The sequence below is a fragment of the Myxocyprinus asiaticus genome, chromosome 44 (genome assembly GCF_019703515.2).
Source record: "Myxocyprinus asiaticus isolate MX2 ecotype Aquarium Trade chromosome 44, UBuf_Myxa_2, whole genome shotgun sequence".
Lineage (NCBI taxonomy): Eukaryota > Metazoa > Chordata > Actinopteri > Cypriniformes > Catostomidae > Myxocyprinus > Myxocyprinus asiaticus.
In genome coordinates, this window is record NC_059387.1 from 11870770 (window position 1) to 11894425 (window position 23656).

General features: G+C 39.0%; 1 protein-coding gene across 1 annotated transcript in view; it reads right to left on the bottom strand.

Annotated features, from left to right (window-relative positions):
* Positions 1–253: 253 nt before the first annotated feature.
* Positions 254–23656, bottom strand: part of LOC127434739 (serine/threonine-protein kinase 17A-like) — a 59186-nt gene continuing 35783 nt past the window's right edge. Inside the window, exons 3-7 of the mRNA XM_051687684.1 lie at positions 5734–5878; positions 4096–4222; positions 3911–3959; positions 3311–3490; positions 254–1428 (exon numbers count right to left, since the gene is read on the bottom strand). Coding sequence (XP_051543644.1) covers positions 1110–1428; positions 3311–3490; positions 3911–3959; positions 4096–4222; positions 5734–5878 — 820 coding nt within the window. The 3' untranslated portion in view covers positions 254–1109. The remainder of the gene's footprint in view (positions 1429–3310; positions 3491–3910; positions 3960–4095; positions 4223–5733; positions 5879–23656) is intronic.

Consider the following 23656-nt stretch of genomic DNA (forward strand, 5'->3'; position numbering starts at 1 on the left):
TTTTGCATGGTGCTCCTTTCCTTTTTTAAACTCTAACATTGTACAAAATAAAAATACACTAATATTGCTTAAAATGTTGAAAAGAATGTTTCATCTTTATTCCTTTTGGAGATCAGTTCGTCTTCTACTCAAACTATTCACAGCAACATACATTTTGACCAGGGGTGCCCAAACTTTTGCATGCCAATCATTAACACCCAAAACTATTAAAGTATAAGTGACAGGAAAATAGTGTGTGATTCTTAAACCAAAATTACTCCTGAATAACACTGTTGTATGACAAAAAATCATCATTGGCTTACAAATACAAAACCCACTTTTACTGACAATTCCCATGTGTTGTTACTGCAGTGAACTGACATTTAAACTGAGCATTCAATGATTAGATGCCAAAATAATGATCAGACAGAGACTGGCCATCAAGACAAACTTTTATTTACAGCATTGAGACAGTCACTTTGAAATGTGTTACCATTAAAAATATTGTTTATAGTGACAAATCAATTTACAGTTATAACTCTAACATGAGTTAAAAAATAAACGGACACATTTTCTTTTTCTTTATATATATATATAAAGACACATACTGTATGTGTAAATGGAAGTGTTATTACTCTGGAATTGTTGACCTGAAAGGGCCAGTCAGGAGCCGAACATACAAAATGGCTTTTTAAACATTACATTGAAATACTCTTAAAACAAAATTTGATTCATTTACATGTAATTCTATTTCCCCCCGCAACCCATAAAGACAAAAACAAACATTCTTTTGTACAAAGATGGCAAACGCATCCAGAAGAAAACAAAAGGAATTGTTATAATCAAAAGAATAAAATAATATGATGCAGTTTAATTTATGACCCATATAGTCAAAGATTTAATCATGGCACCAAAGGAAATTAAGAGGAACTTAACCATGTAAATATAAAGCAGCACAAACATTAGAGAAATAACAAATAAACAAGAGCAACCAGTGAGACAACAAAACAAATAAAAATTGTTTGGCTTACAAGTTCAAATCATGAGGTGGGTGAAAAGACCAAAACAAAGGTTTTTGTCTGAAGTGTGACATTAGTTGGAGCGTAGCAGCAAGCTGGCTGGGTTTTATATCAGTAGATGAATTCTCCAGGAACTTCCTGGAGGGCTGAGAATGGTTCCTCAAACTTGAAGCGTTTGGAGATGGCCTTCTGATCTGGAGTCAGGCTCTCTTTATCAGAGGACTGGCGGCACTGACCCAGGGTGTAGGCTGCCATTACAATGAGCTCCTCCGTCACCTGACCGTTTTCCTCCTCTGCATCTTCATCGTGGCTGGAGGTCCCGGGGCTAACAGGCTCCAAGACGCACTCGGAAGTGTTCTCCTCCTTGACTTCCTCCTCTTTCATCTGCAGCCAATGGTGTTTGAGGCAGTTTTCTGCAGTGGCACGGTTCCTGTGGACACAAAGTCAATATAATGAATGTCTTTAGTTAGATGGGTAATTCTTACAATGCAGTACATTTTCATGTTCACAATATTTGGATGTTTCTTCAACTTTGGGCACTTTAAGCACTGTGGAGTTCTGGACAGCAAAGTGTTGTTGAAGGGGTCATGATATAAGGAAATACATTTCCCTTGATCTTTTCACATGTAAGAGTTCATTGTACTATAAAAAACATTCTGTAAGTTTCAGAACTCAAAACTTCCTCATCACTGTAAAAACAGCATTTGTTGAAACCAAGCTGCCAAAACAACTCGTTCTCTTACTTCCTCCACATTGTGATGTCACACTGTGGTATTCATTTTCATCTGACCGACAACACATCAGCACTTATCTCATCACTTCTGTAGCTCTGCCCAGTGAGATGGCAAGTAGAGAGCAGGTCAGTCAAAAGCAGAGAGCGTGGCAAAATTTTGCATATTACCCTTGATTTTTCCTTCTTTTTTTTTCTTTCTCAAACATCACTTGTCTCAAGCATGCTCTTCACTGACACTTTTGTTGACTTTTGAAGAAAAAAAAAAAGTTTAGGGCCAAATTGTTTGGCGAAATAGAAATGACAGCACAACTGTGGGACAGTAGTAATTTTAAAAAATGGATATAATTCACACAATACTTATTGAAGTGGTTTGTGTTTATTTAACTCTTTGTTTTTATATTACACTGTGTAACAAATTATTGTTTTTTTGTTCCTGGGTAGTAAGTGTTATTTCCTAATTGCTTATGCCTCAAAAGTATAGAAAATGGCTATTATTCGCCACAAACTTTGCTTTTGTGACCAGGACAGTGATATTTTGAAATGTACCTATTTCCAGTGAGAAAACGGGCAAATGTGTCTCTTTTAGTTTACATAAAGTCAGAAAAAAACAACATATGAATCCAAATTAACATGTATTTATACTAAAGTAATATTCAAAGCCGTGCTGGTCCATAATGGTAACAAGTACCCGGCTCTTCCCCTGGGTGCACCTCAAAGAGGATTACAACAGCATCAAGACCTTGCTGGACGCCTTGAAGTATGATGAGTACAGCTGGGAGGTCATAGGAGACTTCAAAATGGTGGCATTCCTGATGGGTCTCCAAGGTGGTTTTACCAAGTTTCCCTGCTATCTTTGCCTTTGGGACAGCAGGGACACCAAGGCGCACTACCACAGGCAGGACTGGCCACAGCGGACAGAGTTCTCTTTGGAGAGGAAAAACATCAAGTGGGAGCCACTGGTGGACCCTCGGAAGGTGCTGATGCCACCAATGCCCATCAAATTGAGCCTCATGAAACAATTTGTCAGAGCTCTAGATAAGGAGTCGGCAGCCTTCAAGTAGCTTCAAGACTTCTTCCCTAAGCTGTCTGAGGCAAAGGTCAAAGCTGGTGTCTTCGTCATACCACAGATAAAGAAGAATTTTGGATTCATACATTGTTTTTTTCTGACTTTATGTGAATGAAAAGACACAAATTCGCCCGTTTTCTCATTGGAAATAGGTACATTTCAAAATATCACTGTCCTGGTCACAAAAGCAAAGTTTGTGGGGAATAATAGCCATTTTCTATACTTTTGAGGCATATGCAATTAGGAAATAACACTTACTACCCAGGAACAAAAATTGTGTTACATAGTGTTATCATAGGTTTAGACATGTATTTAAGGATTTTTTGAAAGTTTGAAATTGAAGGTCTGTGACGAGGATAAAGTAAATCTGTACATTTGTTGGAGCATGTTAGCACAAAACAAACACAACACCAGGGCTAAATTAAAACACAACCATATACTGAAGCAGGTACAGAATAACAGGCATGACCCAGGCCGTTTAGAGAGGAGGATGTGGCGTTGTGTTTCTCTTACTCTGGTTCTTTGATGAGCAGGGACTTTATGAAGTGGATGGCAGCTCTGTCCAGGTGCTCAAGCTCTTCCTCTGTGTAGCTCACATTGATCTGAGAGATGTTGAGGAAGGTCTCCTGCTTATCATCGCCTAGGAACGGAGAGATGCCTGTCAGCATCACATAGGCGAGGACACCGATACTCCTATCAGAAAGAAAGTAGAACGAGAGTGGATCATGTACCGATACCGCTTCCTTGAGGATAAGCCACTATTGCAGCTTATGCAACATGACTATTTTTGGGTAATAAAAAGGGACTTTTGTCCAAGCAATATTGTTAATAAAGGACTTTAGAGTTACAAGAGAATGGTACAAATTTTCTTGCATTATATATCCTAGAGCTAAACAGCAGGGGAAAAACAATCAACACAGTGAACCAGTGTTGGTGTTAGAGTCAACTGTGAATGAAGTGTTTGTTTAGGGGCTCGATCATAAACATGATAAAACTGATCAGAAAACACCAGAAAAAGTATTTATGTAGAGAACAGCTTCCAAGAGAACATTTGAGGTTCATCACATGAATTGTTCAGGCTTGTGAATCTGGTGATGAGGAAAAACAACTCACCACATATCAGTCGCTGTGGTTATGGGCTCATAATTCAGGACTTCTGGTGCTACAATGATAAAAACAAATCAATTATCTATAACATAGAAGGTCCTGCAGAAGCCTTTTTATGATGCATGTACTGATGCATCAACTAGCCAAGTACATATTGATGTAAATATATATAGTAAGGGACTGGTGCTTACCCACATACTCAGGTGTGCCCATGATCTCTCTGATCTCCTGACTGCTGCTTACCAACCTTGACAGGCCAAAATCCACAATCTTTATGTCCCCGAGAGGAGACACGCTGGTGAGGAGGATATTCTGAGGCTGAAACATAAAAATACCTAAGTAAAACTGCCAAACAAAACAGTATATTGGTTAAAGAATATACTTAAAAGTATATAATTTTAATGGTGGTTTAACCATTTAATTGTAGATTAGACGTATAAAGCAAATCTATTTTGCCCACAGGAACTTTGCTCATTTCACTAGACACTTCTCTGATACCTTTATATGTTCAGCTATTAAAATGGTATCTTAATAAATGAATTCATTTAAACTTGAATCAACTGAAAATAGAACAATTAATCTTCAACATAATATTGTATTATATTTATCAAATGAAGTTTTTTTTTTTTTTTTAAAAGAACCTCAAAGCACAGTCCAAAATACAACATTAGGAGTTATGTCAAATAAAATACTGCATAACAGAGCATAACATTTGTGAGATACTGCTTAAATATAATACAATTAGTATTGATGTACAGTAGTAGTATTATTAATAGTAGTAGCAGTATTACAGTGAATATTACATAACTATACAGTAGTGATATACTTCTGTCATACTTTTTTCCATTGAAATTTAGCTTTTATTTTGGTGGAAGCTTTTATTTTGGAGTGAAGCCCTTTCCGTTTCTGTGCGTTTTTGAGGGTGGCTTCTCACCACCGGAAAAGCAGGCCTCTACCTGACCCAGTGTAATTATTAAACCACAAAAGGCTGCTATTTAATTAAATAAATACGTGGTCTCTATGTGCCTTGTGCTACAAAGTGAATTAGTGCTCTGCTCGCTGTCATCTGCTACAAACAGAGCGTGCAATGCTCATGATGGTGTTTTCCATGTATGAGTCAAGGAGCTCTAAAAGGATGAGCAGCAGTTGGCGTCGGCACAAAACTGGCTCCACACATTCATGAGCGCTCACAGTTGAAGCACGCAGCACATGCAAACTATTTTTCATCTCATTAAATCGCAGCCTTTGCGGTTAAATATTTACACTAGGACATAACATGATTTTAATTTGTGCACTAAATGTTTACATAATGAAATTCGTATGACAGATTGAATGGTTTTTGGTATCAAAACATTTTTATAAGCATGAGTACAAGTACTATACATGAACGCGGTATCGGACCCTATTCCGATACCAGTGTCGTGACATGCTGAATAAGGGGTGGTCACACTAGATTTGAATGTGAAAGTACTTCGGACTTCATAATGAACATGTAACAGCATATGATGTTGCACTCCACAGCTTTTGTTTTGAACAAATATTCATAAATAATAATAAATACAAAATATTCAAATAAAACCATTTACTGCTTTTTGGCACTGCTAAAAATGAGCAAACCATGCTCTTATTAATTGAAGTTTGCAATGTTTTTACTTGTATTAAATACAAAACTGCTAAATTCAGACATTTCTGGATTTTAAGCCAAGAGGTCAATCTGTTATGTTTATAGCCTATATTGGTCAAATGCCTTATCGCTATACAGATTCATAGGTCAGAGTTTACCAAACTTTAATGATTGTGCACCTTAACGTCCCTTTAGCTCGACTTACTTTGAGGTCCAGGTGTACCACATTGTTTCTGTGAAAAAAGGCCACGCCCTCCAGAATCTGTCTCATCAGTCTCTTCACATCCTCATCTTTGAAGGCCTCGTCTCGCTCAGCCACACACTGGTTAAAAAGCTCCCCACCTGCGGCACTGGACAAGCACATAATAACAAATGCTCGTTAAGATGTACAACTCAGATCTTCAAATATATACACTGCGTGCCCAATTATTAGGCAAACTGTATTCCTCAGGATTAATTTTATTGTTGAACAAACAATGCTCTCAGTCAATCTAAAATGTTATTGAACCTCAAACCTGTTTAACAAAGAAAAAGTTAGTTTTGTCTTTCTCAGGGGAATACATAAGTGTGCACAATTATTAGGCAACTATTAGTTTGCACAATTATTAGGCAACTAAATTGAAAAAGAATTTCTCCCAACTCAATTGTTTATTCTCAATTTTTAGAGTAGATGCAACAAATAAGTAACACAAAATGACAATTAAATAACATTTTTGACCTTTCAAAAATATTCAGTGACCAATATAGCCACCCTTCTATTGAGCCTTCCATCCATGGAGTCTGTCAGTTTCTTGATCTGTTCACGATCAACTTTCGTGGAGCAGCAACCAAAGCCTCCCACCTGTTCAAAGAGGTGTATTGTCTTCCCTCACTGTAAATCTCACGTTTGAGAAGGGCCCACAAGTTCTCAGTAGGATTTAAGTCAGGTGAGGAAGGGGGCCAAGTCATTATTTGGGCATCTTGATGGCTAGCCAAGCAGTGGAGTACTTGGATGCATGTGATGGAGCATTGTCCTGCATAAAGATCATGGCCTTCTTGAATGCTGAGGACTTCTTCCTGTACCACTGCTTGAAGAAAGTACTTTCCAGAAACTGGCAGTAGGTTTGAGAATTGAGTTTCAGTCCATCTTCAACTCGAAAAGGTCCAACTACCTCATCCTTAATGATAGCAGCCCATACCAGTACCCCTCCTCCACCTCGCTGGCACCTGACTCGAAGTGGTGCCCTGTGTCCATTAGTGATCCAGCCAAGGGCCCATCCATCTGGTCCATCAAGAGTCACTCATTTTATCGGTCCATAAAACCTTTGAAAAATCTGTCTTCAGATATTTCTTTGCCCAATCTTGAGGCTTCAACTTGTGAATATATTCAGTGGTGGTCGTGTTTCAGCCTAACTGACCGTGGCCATGTCTCTGAGCACTTGACACCTTGTACTTCTGGACACTCCAGGTAGGTTGCAGTTCTGGAATATGGTAGCATTGGAGGATAATGGGTTTCTGGTAGCTTCAAGTTTAATTCTTCAAGTCTTTTGCAGTTAATTTGCGCCTTCTCCATGCGTTTTTTGCGCCCCAGTTGACTATTTGCAACAAAACGTTTGATTGTCCGGTGGTCATGCCTCAATAGTTTAGCCATTTCAAGAGTGTTGCATCCATTTGAAAGGCATTTTACAATATTTGACTTTTCAGTGTCAGTTAAATCTCTTTTTTGGCCCATTTTACCTGTGATAATGAAGCTGCCAAATAATTATGCACACCTTGATATAAGGTGTTAGTCACTTTCACCACACCCTCCCTCATTACACAAATACATACCACCTGAAAATGACTGAATCCAATAAGCGTTCAAGTTTATATGGTTTGGAGTTGGAAAATGTGCATGGAAATAATAAGACCAGAATACTCACTTGCCTAATAATTGGGCACACAGTGTATGGTAACAGACTTCAGTGACACCTTTACAAATAACACTGGCCAATTTTCCTTCTTTGACCTCATGCTTTTGCCTATAAATATGCATGTTGTTCAGTGACACACCCTTGTAAATATCATCTTCAGCTTTAATTATAATAAGTTTAATCAGGAGAAATCATTGCATGTTCCAGCCAAGGCAATGTTGGACATGACTGTGTATCTGTCCATCTTCCAATGGGATATTTTAAACAGAGCAGAGCTGGTTTACCCATGCGACAATAAGGCAAAGAGCTGACCAAATTAATGTTTGTACAACCATGTGATTTTAACTACAGCACATTTAGAACAATGGAAGCACTCTCTCTTGTCCCAGCTATGGACGGTGTGCTTGTGTACAGAACATGCCTTGAACCAAAATAAAACGTAAGAGCATGATAAACTTGATATTTGCTAAACATAACTTCCAAATTATGTTTAAATTTAATAACCCATAATCCAAATCAAATCCATATCTACTTTGTCTTCATTAAAAGTAATACATTTCCTCTCAAATTCACCCACCGAACAGTGTGCAGCCTTAACTGGTTTGCTGGTCTTGGCTGGTTTAGTTGATCAGCCAGCTGGTCCTTCAGCCTGACCAGCTGAAAAGTGCCCCAAAACCCTCTAAAACCAGTCAACAGACCACCTAAGTAAGACCAGCAAACCAGCTTTGGTTTAAGATTGTTTTTTGTTTTTTTCCAGTGGGGTAGAGCGTTTTAAATAGGGGAGAGGTCAAAGTCCCACAGGGCTGGAAAAAACCTTAATCCAAGAGCCTTAAGCTTCACTTAATTTCGGCACAGGTAGTGGCACTGGCTAATAACATAGACACATGTCCTCAACATGCACCCTTTCACATGTTGGCAGATGATTCCCAATTTCCTGCATTCCGGATCAGACAGCGTGATGAATTCGATTAGATACAGACAGGGGAAAAGACAGTGCCTGCAGGCCGAGGGCTGCATGTGTTCTGGACAGACCGAGTTAATGTGAGGATGCAATTTGGCTTTCAAGGACAGGATAAGAGCAACCAAAATAGAAACAGTCAAATTACATTTGATTTTTCAGAAGAAAAAAAAAAATGTAGGTGTAATGTGGTGCTTGCCTATGCAAAAAAAAAAAAAAAAAAAAACACCTCACCACCATTTTCATTGCCAAGGTGCTGCTGTGTGGTTGCTAAGGTGCACTAAGTGGTTGCTAGGGTGTTCTGAGTGATTGCTCGGTGGTTGCTTACTGGCCCGAAAACATGGTTGCTTCGCCCACAGGACTAAATATGAGGTTTAACTGGCTGTTATCACTTCAAGAGATTAATATAATTTTTCAAAACCTATATTCATACTGTCAGCAACAATGGACACTAGCTGTAGTGCTTAAGTGACTGATGGAACTTTTGACAGCACTGTGTTTGACTGTATATATGCATTTATGTGGGATTAAGCAACTTACTGTATGTCCTCAAGCATCCGAACGATAAGCCTGTGTGCGTGATGTCTCCCTGTGCTGTCTGTAATCCTATTCTGTAGTCTGAGGCTCTCAGTTCGAGAGAGTGGTGATTAGTGGACTCACTCTGCCACAACAAACAGAATAGAGTAGAAACTGTATCTGGGATTATTTTTATAGGATGATTTTGACAGTTAAAATCTGATTTTGCAGATGATGATCAACTTCACTTCTGTTAGAAAAAAGCCAAGAATAATATATTATACTGCAGTGCACATACAATAAGGTTGTGTCAGGCCATTATGTACCAAATGAGAAAACCTACAGTTCACTTTAACTTATCAAAGTCCACGTTATAATATGGAAAGTTCTGACTCTACATTCTGATAAGGCACCAATAGAGCGCAACAGTCCAGCTAAGGAAGTAAAAACACAGTAAATACAGTGAAGTAAAAATCCCGTAGACCAATGTATTTTTAACGATATCTTATAAACCTTTAAATTCAAGCCTACTGTGAGCTCGGAGTTCGTTAAAAGATGGTATATGCTTATGCTGAAGCCATCAGTTTGCATTATTTCAACTTCATAAAATAAAAAAATAAAATAAATAAATATATAAATCCACCAATTAGTCACGGCAAACAAACTGCAGCAAAAGATCTCTGCATGGATCAACCAATTCCATGACATATTGTGAAAGTAATCAAGTCGATGTTCCTACACTGTAAAACAACTTATATTTGTATATTTTGGAATATTTTACAATAAACTTTTACATTGTTTCTTTACTGATTCTCAACAACATTAAATCAATAGTTTTTTTCCCCTTAGTTTTAATTCAATTATGCCATTCACAATGTGAATGCTTTTTTGGTTCGAATCAATGTTTATAATGTTCTGATGCGACTTATCTCAGCTGGTTGGTTTAGTTCAGGATTTATGAAATCCATATGAAAAAAAAAAAAAAAAAAAAGTACTTCCAGAACCAAGATGGCTGAAAAATCTGGCAGGCAAATTTTTTGCTATGCTGCTTGGCTACCATAAACATAATGAACTATATTACATAAACTATTATTATTTTTTGTTAAACAGTCAAGACTGGATTTTATTAAGCAGTTGCAGTTTGCTAAAAGAGTAGCATCTTTTTTGGGGTTTTATGCAATTTCTACCAATGGGTGTCACAGTGAAGCTGTGGCCAAATTACAACCAATTTTTTTAAGAAAAAAATACAGACCAGTTCAGACTGATCTCACAGTAAAATCAGAAACAGTAGGTTGAATTTACTTTAGCTAAAATCGGCAGAGATTCTTTTAATTACTGAGATAACAACCTCTGCAGTTCTATCATAGGAGAGAGTGTAACGGTCAACTAGCGCACTATGACAGTAATGTCATGGATTGCGGATACCATACAAACCAATGGGGAGAGCCGTAAACTGAGACCTACCGGTCGCAAAATTGTCCGCGTTTTCTCTTATCAAACAAATTTTAATGTAGTAAACTCTACACAGTTCACTTTAAAAGGATTTAGTGTAAAACATGTTGAAGATTAGCAGGCAGGTGGTCAGTTCATTAAGTGATGAGCTGTTTCCTTACAAAAGCGGTTTATTCAGCACACTGAAGCATCTCCTCCATAGACATCCATTCAAAAAGAACGGCCTCTTGTCTCCTTGCCAGTGCACCGCCATAGAATGTCTATGGGAGCGCCGTGTTACGCTATTTGATGCCAAGCTTGTAGGCTCCCCTTAGAAGGGCTCTGAAATCGGTCTGTGCTGACCGAAATTCTAAACACTGCCCCCAGTGGCCAAAGCGATAAGTGTTGTTGAGTGAATGGGCACGTGTGAGCTCCATTTTCCAGGTGAAATGTCCACGGAGGGGCACAAAAATAGAGTTGTGAAGCGAGTTGTTTTCAGCTGTACAGGCTGTAATACGGTGAGGAACGCATATTTTTTCAACTGCACTCCCCAATCCAAACCTCAAACCTAAACATCAGTGGAGTAAAAATGTAATGTTAGAGGGAAAAATGCAACCTCTGAATCGTGCTCGTCACCGATTTTGCAAACGCAATTACTTCCTGGTATTCACACAGGATCTGAACCCAGGTCTCCCAGGTCTAACACAATGTGCTTCTGGTCGTGCCTTAAATGAAGGTAAACTCATGAGCTGATGCAAAAATGTCTGATGGGAGATGACACGTCAGCGAGTCGGCATAATGTAGGCGATGGTAGGATACTGGAACTCTCGGAAACAACATTCCAACTTTCCTTGCGATCATGTTGAAAAGTTTCCAAAGCAGTAAATTAAACATATATAAATATTCACTCTCAGAATCAAACTCAATTATGTGTGCACCAAGCATTTACATGTGCAATCAAAGCTGCCTTGCAGGGTATATTTTTTAAAACACTATAGCAGGACCCCATTATGAACCCTCATAACCTGGACGAGACTGTCTGGCAGGGCAAAGTCTTTAACACCCGCACAACTGTAAAACATCTCTGTAGTTTGTGACGGCTTTTAGAGGCACTCCTGTGTCCCGCCCTCTAAAGATGTGGAAAAGCCAAAGGCTCCTCTGTGTGGCTGCTGTAATTAACGTCCACCCGTGCCAAACCCTGTTCTTATAGTCTAAACAGAAATATACGGAGAGAGAGAGAGAGAGAGAGAGTGTAAGGGAGGGAGAGGAAAAACTGACATCTAGACAATTTATAACTAGGTCATGTTTTTCGGGCTGGATGAGGGTACGTTGGGGCGGTCACATCACTAATGCAGTGTAAGGTTAGCCTGCACTAATCCACGGGCACACACAGATACCAGACACAAGCAAACACACACACTTATACTTCCTCTGAGGCCTCACTGTTTTCCTTTAAATGTCAGCTCTGTTCCTCGGAGATGGACTTCCCATTAGAGATCAAACAGAGGGATGAGCCTTTAACCATCTATTTCCAGAAGCTTTTTTACTGTCAAATGACAAAAGCACACTGAGCTGGTCAGAGTAATTAATTTGGCTTCCATGAAAGGCCTCTCTGGCAGAATATGCAGGAGAAAGAATGAAGGACTAAAATGTGTACAGCTGGAAAATTGGAAATACGTTATTATAGGATATTAAGTGGTTTAATTGAGGGTTGTTTTAAATCTAGTACAGCTTGGGTGTGCATTCATTTTCAGTGATTGCAGCCCAAAGTAAATGTTTCCACTTATGCCACATTTATCTCAAGACAATTTTCAGCCTTTTTTTCTCTAAGAACTGCTTTCTTACATCACCGATTATGCATCTTGCTTAGAAACAGACCAAGCTGCCTTTACTGGTTTAGAAGTGTTCATTTAGAAATATTGTGGCACATTAATATGCAACTATACTGAGATCAAATAACATTGAGTTTCATAGCTAATTCATAACTGTGCAGTTATTGAAAATTTTACATTTTCCTTGGAACACAAGTCAACCAATCAGAATCAAGAATTTAACAACGCTATGTATAAGGCCAAAATATACTTCAGTTTTCCGAATGCCGGTACGACTTGCACAGTGCATGTGGCAGTGAGTGCAGCCTAGTTTTTCTAGACATGCGAAAAGCCCACATCTTTGCATGCCATTAACCCATGCGTCAAACGTGTCCGTTTGGGCTTGTGGTTTAATAGAGTACAGTTTACTTTGGAAGGCTGAATGCTCGACCATGCAAGAGATGGAACGACGCACGGCAAAAAGTAGTATACCCTAGCCAGAATGGATAAGGACTGGCTGACTGTACATTATCGCACTTACATCTACTGAAATCAGGAAGTTACAAAGTGACTTCGAGAGAAAACTGTCACCTGGCTGTGGTAACAGTCAAACAAACAGTTTAGTGGTCAATATACAAAAATATTTGACCACAGCATGCTGCATTTGATCAATAATACAGAGTAATGTATTAATCTGAATCAACTATTCCAGAAAAAATTTTAATAATAAATTACTCTGTATTATTGAGCTTCTCATTTGTATAAAAAGGCCATGGAAAGACTGATACTGTATTTGTCTTTCCATGTACAGCAGTGGAAAGACAAATACCACCCAAAGCTGTTAATAAATTGAATAGTGCAATACAGAAAGGGTTACAAATTCAGCGACATAATGACAAATAATAATAATAATATAAAAACATGGATGCAGATTACAGCAAGAGCAACATAATGCTTCAACATCAGTATGGACACACCGTGTGGTCAAGACTAATACTTAAAATCATAGATCACTTTTATGGTGATGGGAAAGCTAGTAAACTTTAAAGCCCAGAACAAAATGTATTCAGCTGAATCTAAACAAAGAATAGCAGTTTCTGGTTGGGGTCCATGGTTGGGTATTCCCCACACAGCTGAAAGTACTTCACTACGCACCCACAACATTCTTAAGGCAAGGCATCAGTCTCCATTTAGGCTCAGATATCACATGATGAGAACTGCAGTCGCTGAATTTTCCCACTGTTGTAGGAAGAAACTGCTGAAATGTGTGACAACTAACAAATATCAACAGAACTCTGTGTACCTGACTACCAATACCTTCACCATGTGCTGGTAGAAGATTTTGGTTATGGTCTGTGTAAAAATAAGTCACCGCAGACACATTTTAATTTTTAGGGTAGGTGGAAGCCATGGAATTTATTAAACTGAATTTCTTCAGATGTTGTTTTTCCCATGGCCAACATTTGAGGTGTTTGCCCATGTTAACTTCAATGCCATGATGCAAGGGTGTTGAGGGTGGTTGCTAGGGTGTTGCTTCATGGTTCCAAGCTGATTTCTATTGGGTGGTTAATTACTGCAACAATAATAATTATTTTATTGCATTCATAAATTAATAACATATCAAATGTGGATATCTTTTATTTTTAGAGTGATTTTTAAGGCACCGCAAAAGGAGCTGGTGGAAGAAGTTGGAGAGGGTAAAATGTTTGGATTTGGTATGATTGTTTTGACCACTTCATTATTTGGATTATATTTTCGTTTCATTTGAAGTGTAATTTGAATTTAGAAATATGTTTGGTTTAATTTTTTCATGTTTCAATAAATGAATTAAATTTTTCAACTTCAAAATTGACTGGTACAAGTTAAGTGCATGCCAATACAATCACTTTTAATACTAGCCATGACTTGTGTCAGTAGATGACAACAATTAATAATGCTTACATTCTCCATGATTTAACTATGACCTACATTCTCTATGATTACCTAGCCCATTAGCGGGTTGCGCGGGCAATTTCGCCAAACCCACTTGCTCCTAGACTTAACGCATGCTTGCATGAAAATACCAAAACTTCATGGCCATGACAACTGACTTTACGTGTATGACTTATGGCATAGTGCTGCGCTTAGCGCTTTTAAAATAGGGCCCCAAGTATGAGCAACATTAATAATGATATTTGCATTGGCAAGCACCACTAATAACCTTGTTTACTGGTTCTTTAACTGTAGAACTTTACAGAAGAAGTCGGCAGTAAAACCTATGGCATTTCCAAGCAAGAAGATAAAATATAGGTCCCATCATGCCATATCTTCATAAATCAATGGCAGTGAAATTACAGAATTGATTGGTCTTTGATTTGTTGCCCATTTTCACCCACCAGAAAAGAATGAGGGACTTGCAAAGAGTGAGTGACCTCATTTCAATATGAAAACAGGCTCAAACAAAAACCACTCACTTTCATGTATTGGTGAATAAAGTCAGTGTTGGATCTGTTCTCTAAAAACATATTTGGGAAATGTCCAAAATGGATGCCAAAAATACGTTGTCCAGTAGCAGGTGCAGTGAGCTGTCAATCCCTGTAATGCTACAGGGCTGATTTGTGTTCACTGACGAATATGTAAACGGCAAGAAAAAAAAAAACAAAAAACAAAAACAGGCACTGCAAGGCAGGGCTATCCCAACCATCGCTCTGGAGATTAAATCCATAGAGTAGCCGACCACCCCTCCCTCTCTCCACCTCTTAGCTTGCTCGATCGCTCCCTCTCTCTCTGGGCTGCCGGCCATGGTCCGGCTGCTCACGTGCTGGTTCCGAGTGCACTGACAGAATGAACTCCCAGCGGAGCTCACAGAGCAATGAGGCCACATTTCTGAGCCCAGCCTGATGAAGCACATGGGAGCCCGCAGACTCGCCGCAAACAGCCGGCAGGACATTGCAAAGCATGAATAGGTCTCTATCGTTTAAGCCTGACCCCTTTCCAAAGCCACATTCCCTCCTTGAAACTGTCCCAGTGCCCCAAAATATCAATCACCCGAGGGAAAAAAGGGAAGATCGAAAGAAAGGAAAAATCTGTCGGTTACAACAGGCTTTCAGGATTTCCCGTTGTGGATGTTCATGAAAGAGTTCTCGCTCTACTTCCCTGCGATAGAGGTTTAAAAAATAAAATAAAAATAAATACTATTATAAATGGCTGACCGGGAAATAAGGATAATTTCAAGCATTTTACTCGGATCAGCCTCTACTTTTGTTGCATTTCATATCATGTCTTGCAAATCTGACTCCAAAAAAGCAGCTCAACAATGGGCTTGGAGATAAGACTAGGGAAGCAAACAGCTATTATGGGGCATTTTAAAAGAGATAAAAACAAATGCATGACCTAAACACAATCCAATCCATCCAACACAAACACAACAGATCTCTTTCTACATTGCTGATCCACTGTATAGTTACTGGAACTGCAGACTAAAGAGGTAGCTACACTATTTTGTGTTCCATTTACTTCCATACATACCCATAAAACACGGGAGAGGGGGTGCACAAGCATATGCCAAACATTTTCACCTCTCAGTGTGTTCAAGTTAGACGAACAGATGAAGGTGCCACAGATCGACTTTTTTGTCTGAAAATCAAATATGAAGGTAGCTCATTTTGGCGGTTTAGCATTAATACAAGTGTAAAAGAACGCTCAAAGCACTGCAGTAAACTGAAATATATGGAATGTATTAACATTGAGTTTTTTTTATTTATAATTTCTTCAAATCAAAAACCCTGCAGTGTGACTACTTCCTGTAGCCCATATTTGTTGCAGGGTCTGAACTAATTTTGCATCCTTTGAATCTTGTGACTGCCCTTTTAGCCTTTCTAGATGTATATTACTTTTATAACTGGACCTTTTGTATTATCTCTGTTAGCTTTAACACCAATCTTTAATTCTGTATCCATCTTGCCTTGCTCAAGATGTCTTTATCTGCCCGATTCGGACAGGTTTATAGGGTCCAGGTGAATTCATTTGGAAACAATTGTTTTCCTTGTTAATGGGGTCAAAGTCTTAGAATGCTAATCTGCCAATGTAATCTATTATCTGTCTAATGGCCCCTCCGACCACCCTAGAGTCTTGCAAAGCCTCAGTCAAAAACAGATTTACTGCACCATACGAAGACAATCAGAATGACTGAGAGTGAAGAGTTGTCCCGAACGTGGCTGTGCTAGCCTGACAAAGTTATTAAATAACATTGATGGCTGATAATCTTTCATTGCAGTGTACAATCATGACATCGTGTGGCTTTGAAACAGAGTCTTTAGCAAGAGCAGACCAAGCACCACCAACCTTGTACTTTCAGACTTTTCATGCACTATGGTGAACAGCTATAAATCACAGAATTGAAGAGTAGTCCAAGACACCTGTACTACTTTACCACCCAGCAAATCAAAGCCATTTAAAGTGTGTGGTCTCAGCTGACCAACACATCTGAAACATATTAATGGCTGTTGATTAACAAAGTAGTTATGTCTGCTTCTTCCCTCTCTCACTCGCGGCACGCGCAGGAAAATGTCCTCTCGCTAGACAAGCAAACTCAGCAAAGTGGTTATGAAATCACTTCGGTGGTGCGGGAATCGGCTTTCCAAATGTTTGAAAGTCCCTATTGATGTTTTCACATTTGAGTCTTCTTTAAATCTGTGCATGCTTGTACGTTATTTTTCCACTGAGCAGGCTTTTTCAAGCGCAGGACAGACGCCTCAGGTGAGTCAAGTCCCGTCTTTCACCGGACCAATTCGACGGGTTAATTTTGCTCATCCAAAATATTATGTTTTAAGTAGCCTAGAAAATAACTGTTTTAGGCTAGGTATGCCATTTTTTAATCTGCTGATTAAGGCGGCTATTTTCAACAAGGAGCCGACTGCTGAATGGGTTAAACTATATTTTATTCTGTGTACAAGTCATTAGGTTTATTGTAGGCTACATCACAGGCCTATTTGTTTTCTATCCTATAGCTACTTTTTTTTTTTTTTACATCGTAACTGTTGTTTGACATTTACCGAACAGCTGTCATATTAGATCAATGGTTAATGCACGACTGCACGTCGTGAAATACGCGTGACTTTTCAGCACATTTTTTCTCTCTCATAGATTTGGCTTAGTCTAACTGTTAATTATTTTCAACAATGTCCTGACTGTTTTAGTTACTGTAAAGTAACTTTTACTTGGTGATTTCCGTTTAGAACAGGCTTTTAATGGTTGTTCCATTGATCCTGCGCTATTCATTCAATTGTTTTCAATAAATATGTCTATTAAATATTCACTAATGTTGATTCAGTGAATGCGTGTCATGTTCTATATTTAAAGTACAATGATCATAATTCAAGGCGAGGACGTCGCAGATAAATGCCCCTTTTCAGTGGAATTTAGCATCGGATTTGGAATAGATTAAGTATTTTAAATGGGTTGCATAAACACTTTTTTATTACCGTTTTCTGAAGGTTGGGTTCTCTTTAGACTAGTCGGTTACAAAACTTCCGTTTAAACGACAGTCAAATTAGTCGTAGCGCACATTCCTAATGTACAGTGTTTGAGTTCATGCTCTGAAGAATTTACAAAAGTGTGCTCAACAGCATAATCATCTGTGGTTGAAAAAAAATTGTGAAATTGGCCACAATTATTTTAGTGCACATGCTTTAACTAGCATGATGACCATGTGCTGTGCTGTAGCTGTTAGTTTGCATAGCAAAAACTTAATAGATTTTGAAAATACACTATATTGCCAAAAGTATTCGCTCATCTGCCTTTAGACGCATATGAACTTAAGTGACATCCCATTCTTAATCCATAGGGTTTAATATGACGTCAGCCCACCCTTTGCAGCTATAACAGCTTCAACTCTTCTGGGAAGGCTTTCCACAAGGTTTAGGAGTGTGTTTATGGGAATTTTTGACCATTCTTCCAGAAGCGCATTTGTGAGGTCAGACACTGATGTTGGACGAGAAGGCCTGGCTCGCAGTCTTCGCTCTAATTCATCCCAAAGGTGCTCTATCAGGTTGAGGTCAGGACTCTGTGCAGGCCAGTCAAGTTCTTCCACACCAAACTCGCTCATCCATGTCTTTATGGACCTTGCTTTGTGCACTGGTGCGCAGTCATGTTGGAACAGGAAGGGGCCATCCCCAAACTGTTCCCACAAAGTTGGGAGCATGGAATTGTCCAAAATCTCTTGGTATGCTGAAGCATTCAGAGTTCCTTTCACTGGAACTAAGGGGCCAAGCCCAGCTCCTGAAAAACAACCCCACACCATAATCCCCCCCTCCACCAAACTTCACAGTTGGCACAATGCAGTCAGACAAGTACCGTTCTCCTGGCAACCGCCAAACCCAGACTCGTCCATCAGAATGTCAGATGGAGAAGCACGATTCGTCACTCCAGAGAACGCGTCTCTACTGCTCTAGAGTCCAGTGGCGGCATGCTTTACACCACTGCATCTGACGCTTTGCATTGCACTTGGTGATGTATGGCTTGGATGCAGCTGCTCGGCCATGGAAACCCATTCCATGAAGCTCTCTACGCACGGTTCTTGAGCTAATCTGAAGGCCACATGAACTTTGGAGGTCTGTAGCGATTGACTCTGCAGAAAGTTGGCGACCTCTGCGCACTATGCGCCTCAGCATCCGCTGTCATTTTACGTGGCCTACCACTTCGTGGCTGAGTTGCTGTCATTCCCAATCACTTCCACTTTGTTATAATACCACTGACAGTTGACTGTGGAATATTTAGTAGCGAGGAAATTTCACAACTGGACTTGTTGCACAGGTGGCATCCTATCACAGTACCACGCTGGAATTCATTGAGCTCCTGAGAGCGGCCCATTCTTTCACAAATGTTTGTAGAAGCAGTCTGCATGCCTAGGTGCTTCATTTTATACACTTGTGGCCATGGAAGTGATTGGAACACCTGAATTCAATTATTTGGATGGGTGAGCGAATACTTTTGACAATAGAGTGTATGTAGTCTTGGACATCTCTAGCTTACAAACATATGTGTGCTCTGTGAAGAATTTTATAAATAAAAAGGATGTGCTCAACAGCATATTTGCTTTTGGTCGGAAAAAAAAATAGCTTTCAGTGAAATTGGGCCTCATTCATGAAACATGAGCAGAATTAATTGTGTTAATCGTTCGCAAAGCCGTTCTGATGTAAATTTTTGGATTCATGAAAACTGATGTATTTTCAAATGGTTTGTTGGTACGAACAAAATTTACACCTGCTCCCGACCACATGTAAATTGTGCGTAAGATATCCAAACGTGTTGTGTTCTTTTAGGCAAACTGACATGACTATATTTTTGATAAGTACAATTAAGTAATGAAAAATTTAACTAATTAAATTGAGTAAAATTAACCTTTAAAAATGACTTAAATTGGTAAAAAAAAATAATATTTGATTTGATTTTCTCCAAAAAATTAATGCCCTCTAACGTGACTGGCTGGACAGTTAATTATTATTTGATACAAGCGCTATAATATAGGTTTCATAAGTATAGGCATCGGTAAATTGCATTCAGTTATTAATGTATGGTCAATGTCAATGCTGTTAAACCCATAAATTAACACATTGCGGGAAGGTGTGTACACAAAAGTGCAACAGGGGAAAAAAAATAAAACTGAAAAAGCCCGCACACTATAGTAGAGCTTGCAAATCTGTAATATCTTACAGCGTTTCGGTCAAAGTTTTTAGGCATTCTATTAATTCTCTGAAGATTCGTCCAGTTGCAACAATCATGGTTTCTACGAAGTTCACGAATGATCCTGGTGATGCACTGCAAACTGAACCAGAGAAGGTTAATTGTGGTGGATATCCATCCTGAACGGAAATTTTTTTACACGTCAAACCATTATTTTTTTTTACTTCTTGAACTGTCAGCAAAAACATGCAATGACAGTAAGTCCAAACATTCTTTGAGAAGCTATTGTGCTTGCAAAATCAACATTTTACGATGTGAACGCCCTTCATTCATAAAAAACGATTTCATTACTGTTCCGCATAGATGTTAACAGCATTTACTAGTGAGTCTGGTGCCTTCCTTATATGGTGTTTCCATGGGCGTGGATTACGATAATTGTGAATGAACGTGCACATGCCCCAAATTTACGAATGTTTGGACTAACATTCACTAACATACGCACATTTTACAAACAAATCTGAGTACGAAGCGTTTGTGAATCTGGCAGAAAGTTTTCAGGAAGGACCATTTTACACATATTTACGAAAGTTTCATGATTGAGGCCGATTGGTTTTGAAATCACAAGAATCTATATATATAGTTGTGCTCAAAAGTTTGCATACCCTGGCAGAAATGTTTTAATTGATTTTGAAAACAGGACTGATCATGCAAAAAAAAAAAAAAAAAAAAAAAACCTGTCTTTTAAGGATAGTTATCAAATGAAGCCATTTATTAATCACATAGTAGTTTGGCTCCTTTTTAAATCATAACAGAAATCACCCAAATGGCCCTGATCAAAATTTTACATACCCTTGAATGTTTGGCCTTGTTACAGACACACAAGGTTGACACACACAGGTTTAAATGGCAATTAAAGATTAATTTCCCACACCTGTGGCTTTTTAAATTACAATTAATGTCTGTGTATAAATAGTCAATGAGTTTGTTAGCTCTCACATGGATGCACTGGCAGGCTAGATACTGAGCCATGGGGAGCAGAAAAGAACTGTCAAAAGACCTGTGAAACAAGGTAATGGAACTTTATAAAAATGGAAAAGGATATAAAAAGATATCCAAAGCCTTGAAAATGCCAGTCAGTATTGTTCAATCACTTATTAAGAAGTGGAAAATTCAGGGATCTCTTGATACCAAGCCAAGGTCAGGTAGACCAAGAAAGATTTCAGCCACAACTGCCAGAAGAATTGTTCAGGATACAAAGAAAAACCCACAGGTAACCTTAGGAGAAATACAGGCTGTTCTGGAAAAAGACGGTGTGGTTGTTTCAAGGAGCACAATACGACGATACTTGAACAAAAATGAGCTGCACGATCGAGTTGCCAGAAAGAAGCTTTTACGGCGCCAATGCCACAAAAAAGCCCGGTTACAATATGCCTGACAACACCTCGACACGCCTCACAGCTTCTGGCACACTGTAATTTGGAGTGACGAGACCAAAATAGCTGTTAGACAGTTTGCACATTAAAACCCTTTGGGAATCTACAGGCCAGTCAATTTTGAAAGTATGTAGTATCTTTAGCTCACATATGTATTTCAGTGTGTGCTCCTAAAAATCAATAAAATGAATAGATAAAGGTGCATGCTCAATTTGTTTTTGGTCAAAAACAGGTTTTGAAAATCACAAATCCTATAAACGTTTTAATATATTTTAGCGCAAATGCTTTTAACGGGTTAAAGAGATAGACAGCGCAGTAAAACCCTTTTGGCAACCTACAGACCAGTCGATTTTGAAAATATGTAGTTTTGCACATCTTTAGCTCACATACTGTATGTATTTGTGTCTGTGCGCCGAAAAATAAATACACAAGTAAATAAAGGAGCATGCTAAATTAAATTTAACAACAAATTTGTTTTTATCAAAAATTTATCATGATAATCATGCAATTTCACTGGTGGTTTTGACTACTGAAATTTTTGTATTGTGACAACCCTAGTAGAAACTTCAAATAAATCACGTGACAGCATGAGCAACATCTGCACTTAGCATACAGTTTTTACATACAAAGATCTTTTACGGTTTAAATGCAACCAGGTCTAATTAAATTTTAAAGCAGTGTAAAGGGAATCATTTATGTGTGGAGTGCTGTGTGCCCTCACTACCTAGTGGGCTATGCGTTATTATGCAGAGAAACGTCAACAAAAGAATTACGATTATCACAGATGTTTTGTCCATTTTATTAAGTAGAAAAACATCTGTCTTGTTTCCTGAAGCAGAAATGATAAAAGAAAAAAAAAGTCATCTATACAGACACTCTGTTGAAACTTTTGTCAACGCTAGGAAGCATTCAGAAAATTCCCCTTCTCTTTCAATTAGATTATGGATTGTATGTTTGGACACAGCACTCACAGGAGACAGCTGCTTGTGAAGGACCGCCGTGTGGGCAGATGATGAGTGATTTGGACTCAATCCAGCTGAGTACATGCCATTCACTGGTGGGTGAGAGGAAATGAGATTGACCTTGCTCTGAGTGCAGAGAGCCCATCACTCAAAAGAGCAGGGATGGGGAGATGTGACTGTACAGAGTCATGCGAGAAAATGGAATCCGTTTACACCAACGAACCAGTCAATATGGTCACACGTGCTGCAAAATAATCCACTGCTCCTGTGTTGTAACTCTTTCCTCTCTTGCTCATTTTAGACTCTTTCTTTCCCCAAAATGTTTCTTTGTAAACAGTGGAGTCTCATCAGTTTCCATGGTTGGGAAGAATCTATGGGCTCTGTGTGTTTGGAGGGGCAGATTAAAATTTCTGTGCTGACACGTCCCCCCACTGCAAGGGTCAGTCCATTCGCACCGGACACTGGGAACCAGGTCAACCAGGACAGAGGCAGCTGCACGCTAACAGACCAACATGGTCAATGGTGACCATGGGCTGATCAACCACTCGCTTTATGTTGGAGGATTTGCATTATATCCGGATGCCAAAGGACAAATGCTTTGACATACTTTGTGATTTTATTCGCATTCACAATAAATCCCAAGCATTAGTTGTTGCTTAGTCTTTTGAAAGATATGAGTGAAGTGCAGTAATGAAATAATGCAAATCATCTGCTCTTTGTGAGCTCAAATTTTATTAGTCGATGAATCCATCAAACTCCAAACCACAACAAATGTCAATTGAGACAAATTGATGTGATTTCACAGCTAAATCCAATCTGCACTTTTTGTCTAGGGCATTCAGGGCTGGGGACAAAGATATGGTTGACAGGATGCCAGAAATGTGTGACCCACTTCATGCCAAATGAAATAAATTCTCGATGTGAACTTTCAAGAACATCAAATTTGATTCATATGATCACCAAAGGGATAAAAAAAATGAGCTAAATGGAGGACTGGAGCTCACAAACAGATATTGAGTGAATTCTCCCGAGTACAATAAAGTGAAGGACTTGACATTACAACAACAGCTGTACAGTAAAGACGATGAGCACCACTCGAGATCCGACAAGCCCAGAAATGCTTTGTCCCACAGCCTGAAGTTCAATGTCAATGTCAGCATTTGGCTGCAAGGGAAAACACACCACTCATCACGCATACATTACCACACTGAAAGGGCAGAGCAGTAGCATAGGAGAGCGCTGGTGTGTGTGTGTGTGTTAGGGGAGGATGTTGAACGTTGCTGGAATAGCGACTGCTTACTGAGGCATGCTCAGAATCACTTTTAGGGTTTAGCGTTGGCTTAGAGCTCTCTCATTTTCACTCATTCTTTCTCTCCATGTACTCAATTCCATCTCTTATTTCAGTCTACTGCTCATTTACAACCCCTGATCCTTCAGTCTGCAGTCTGAGCTCACTCAGTCTC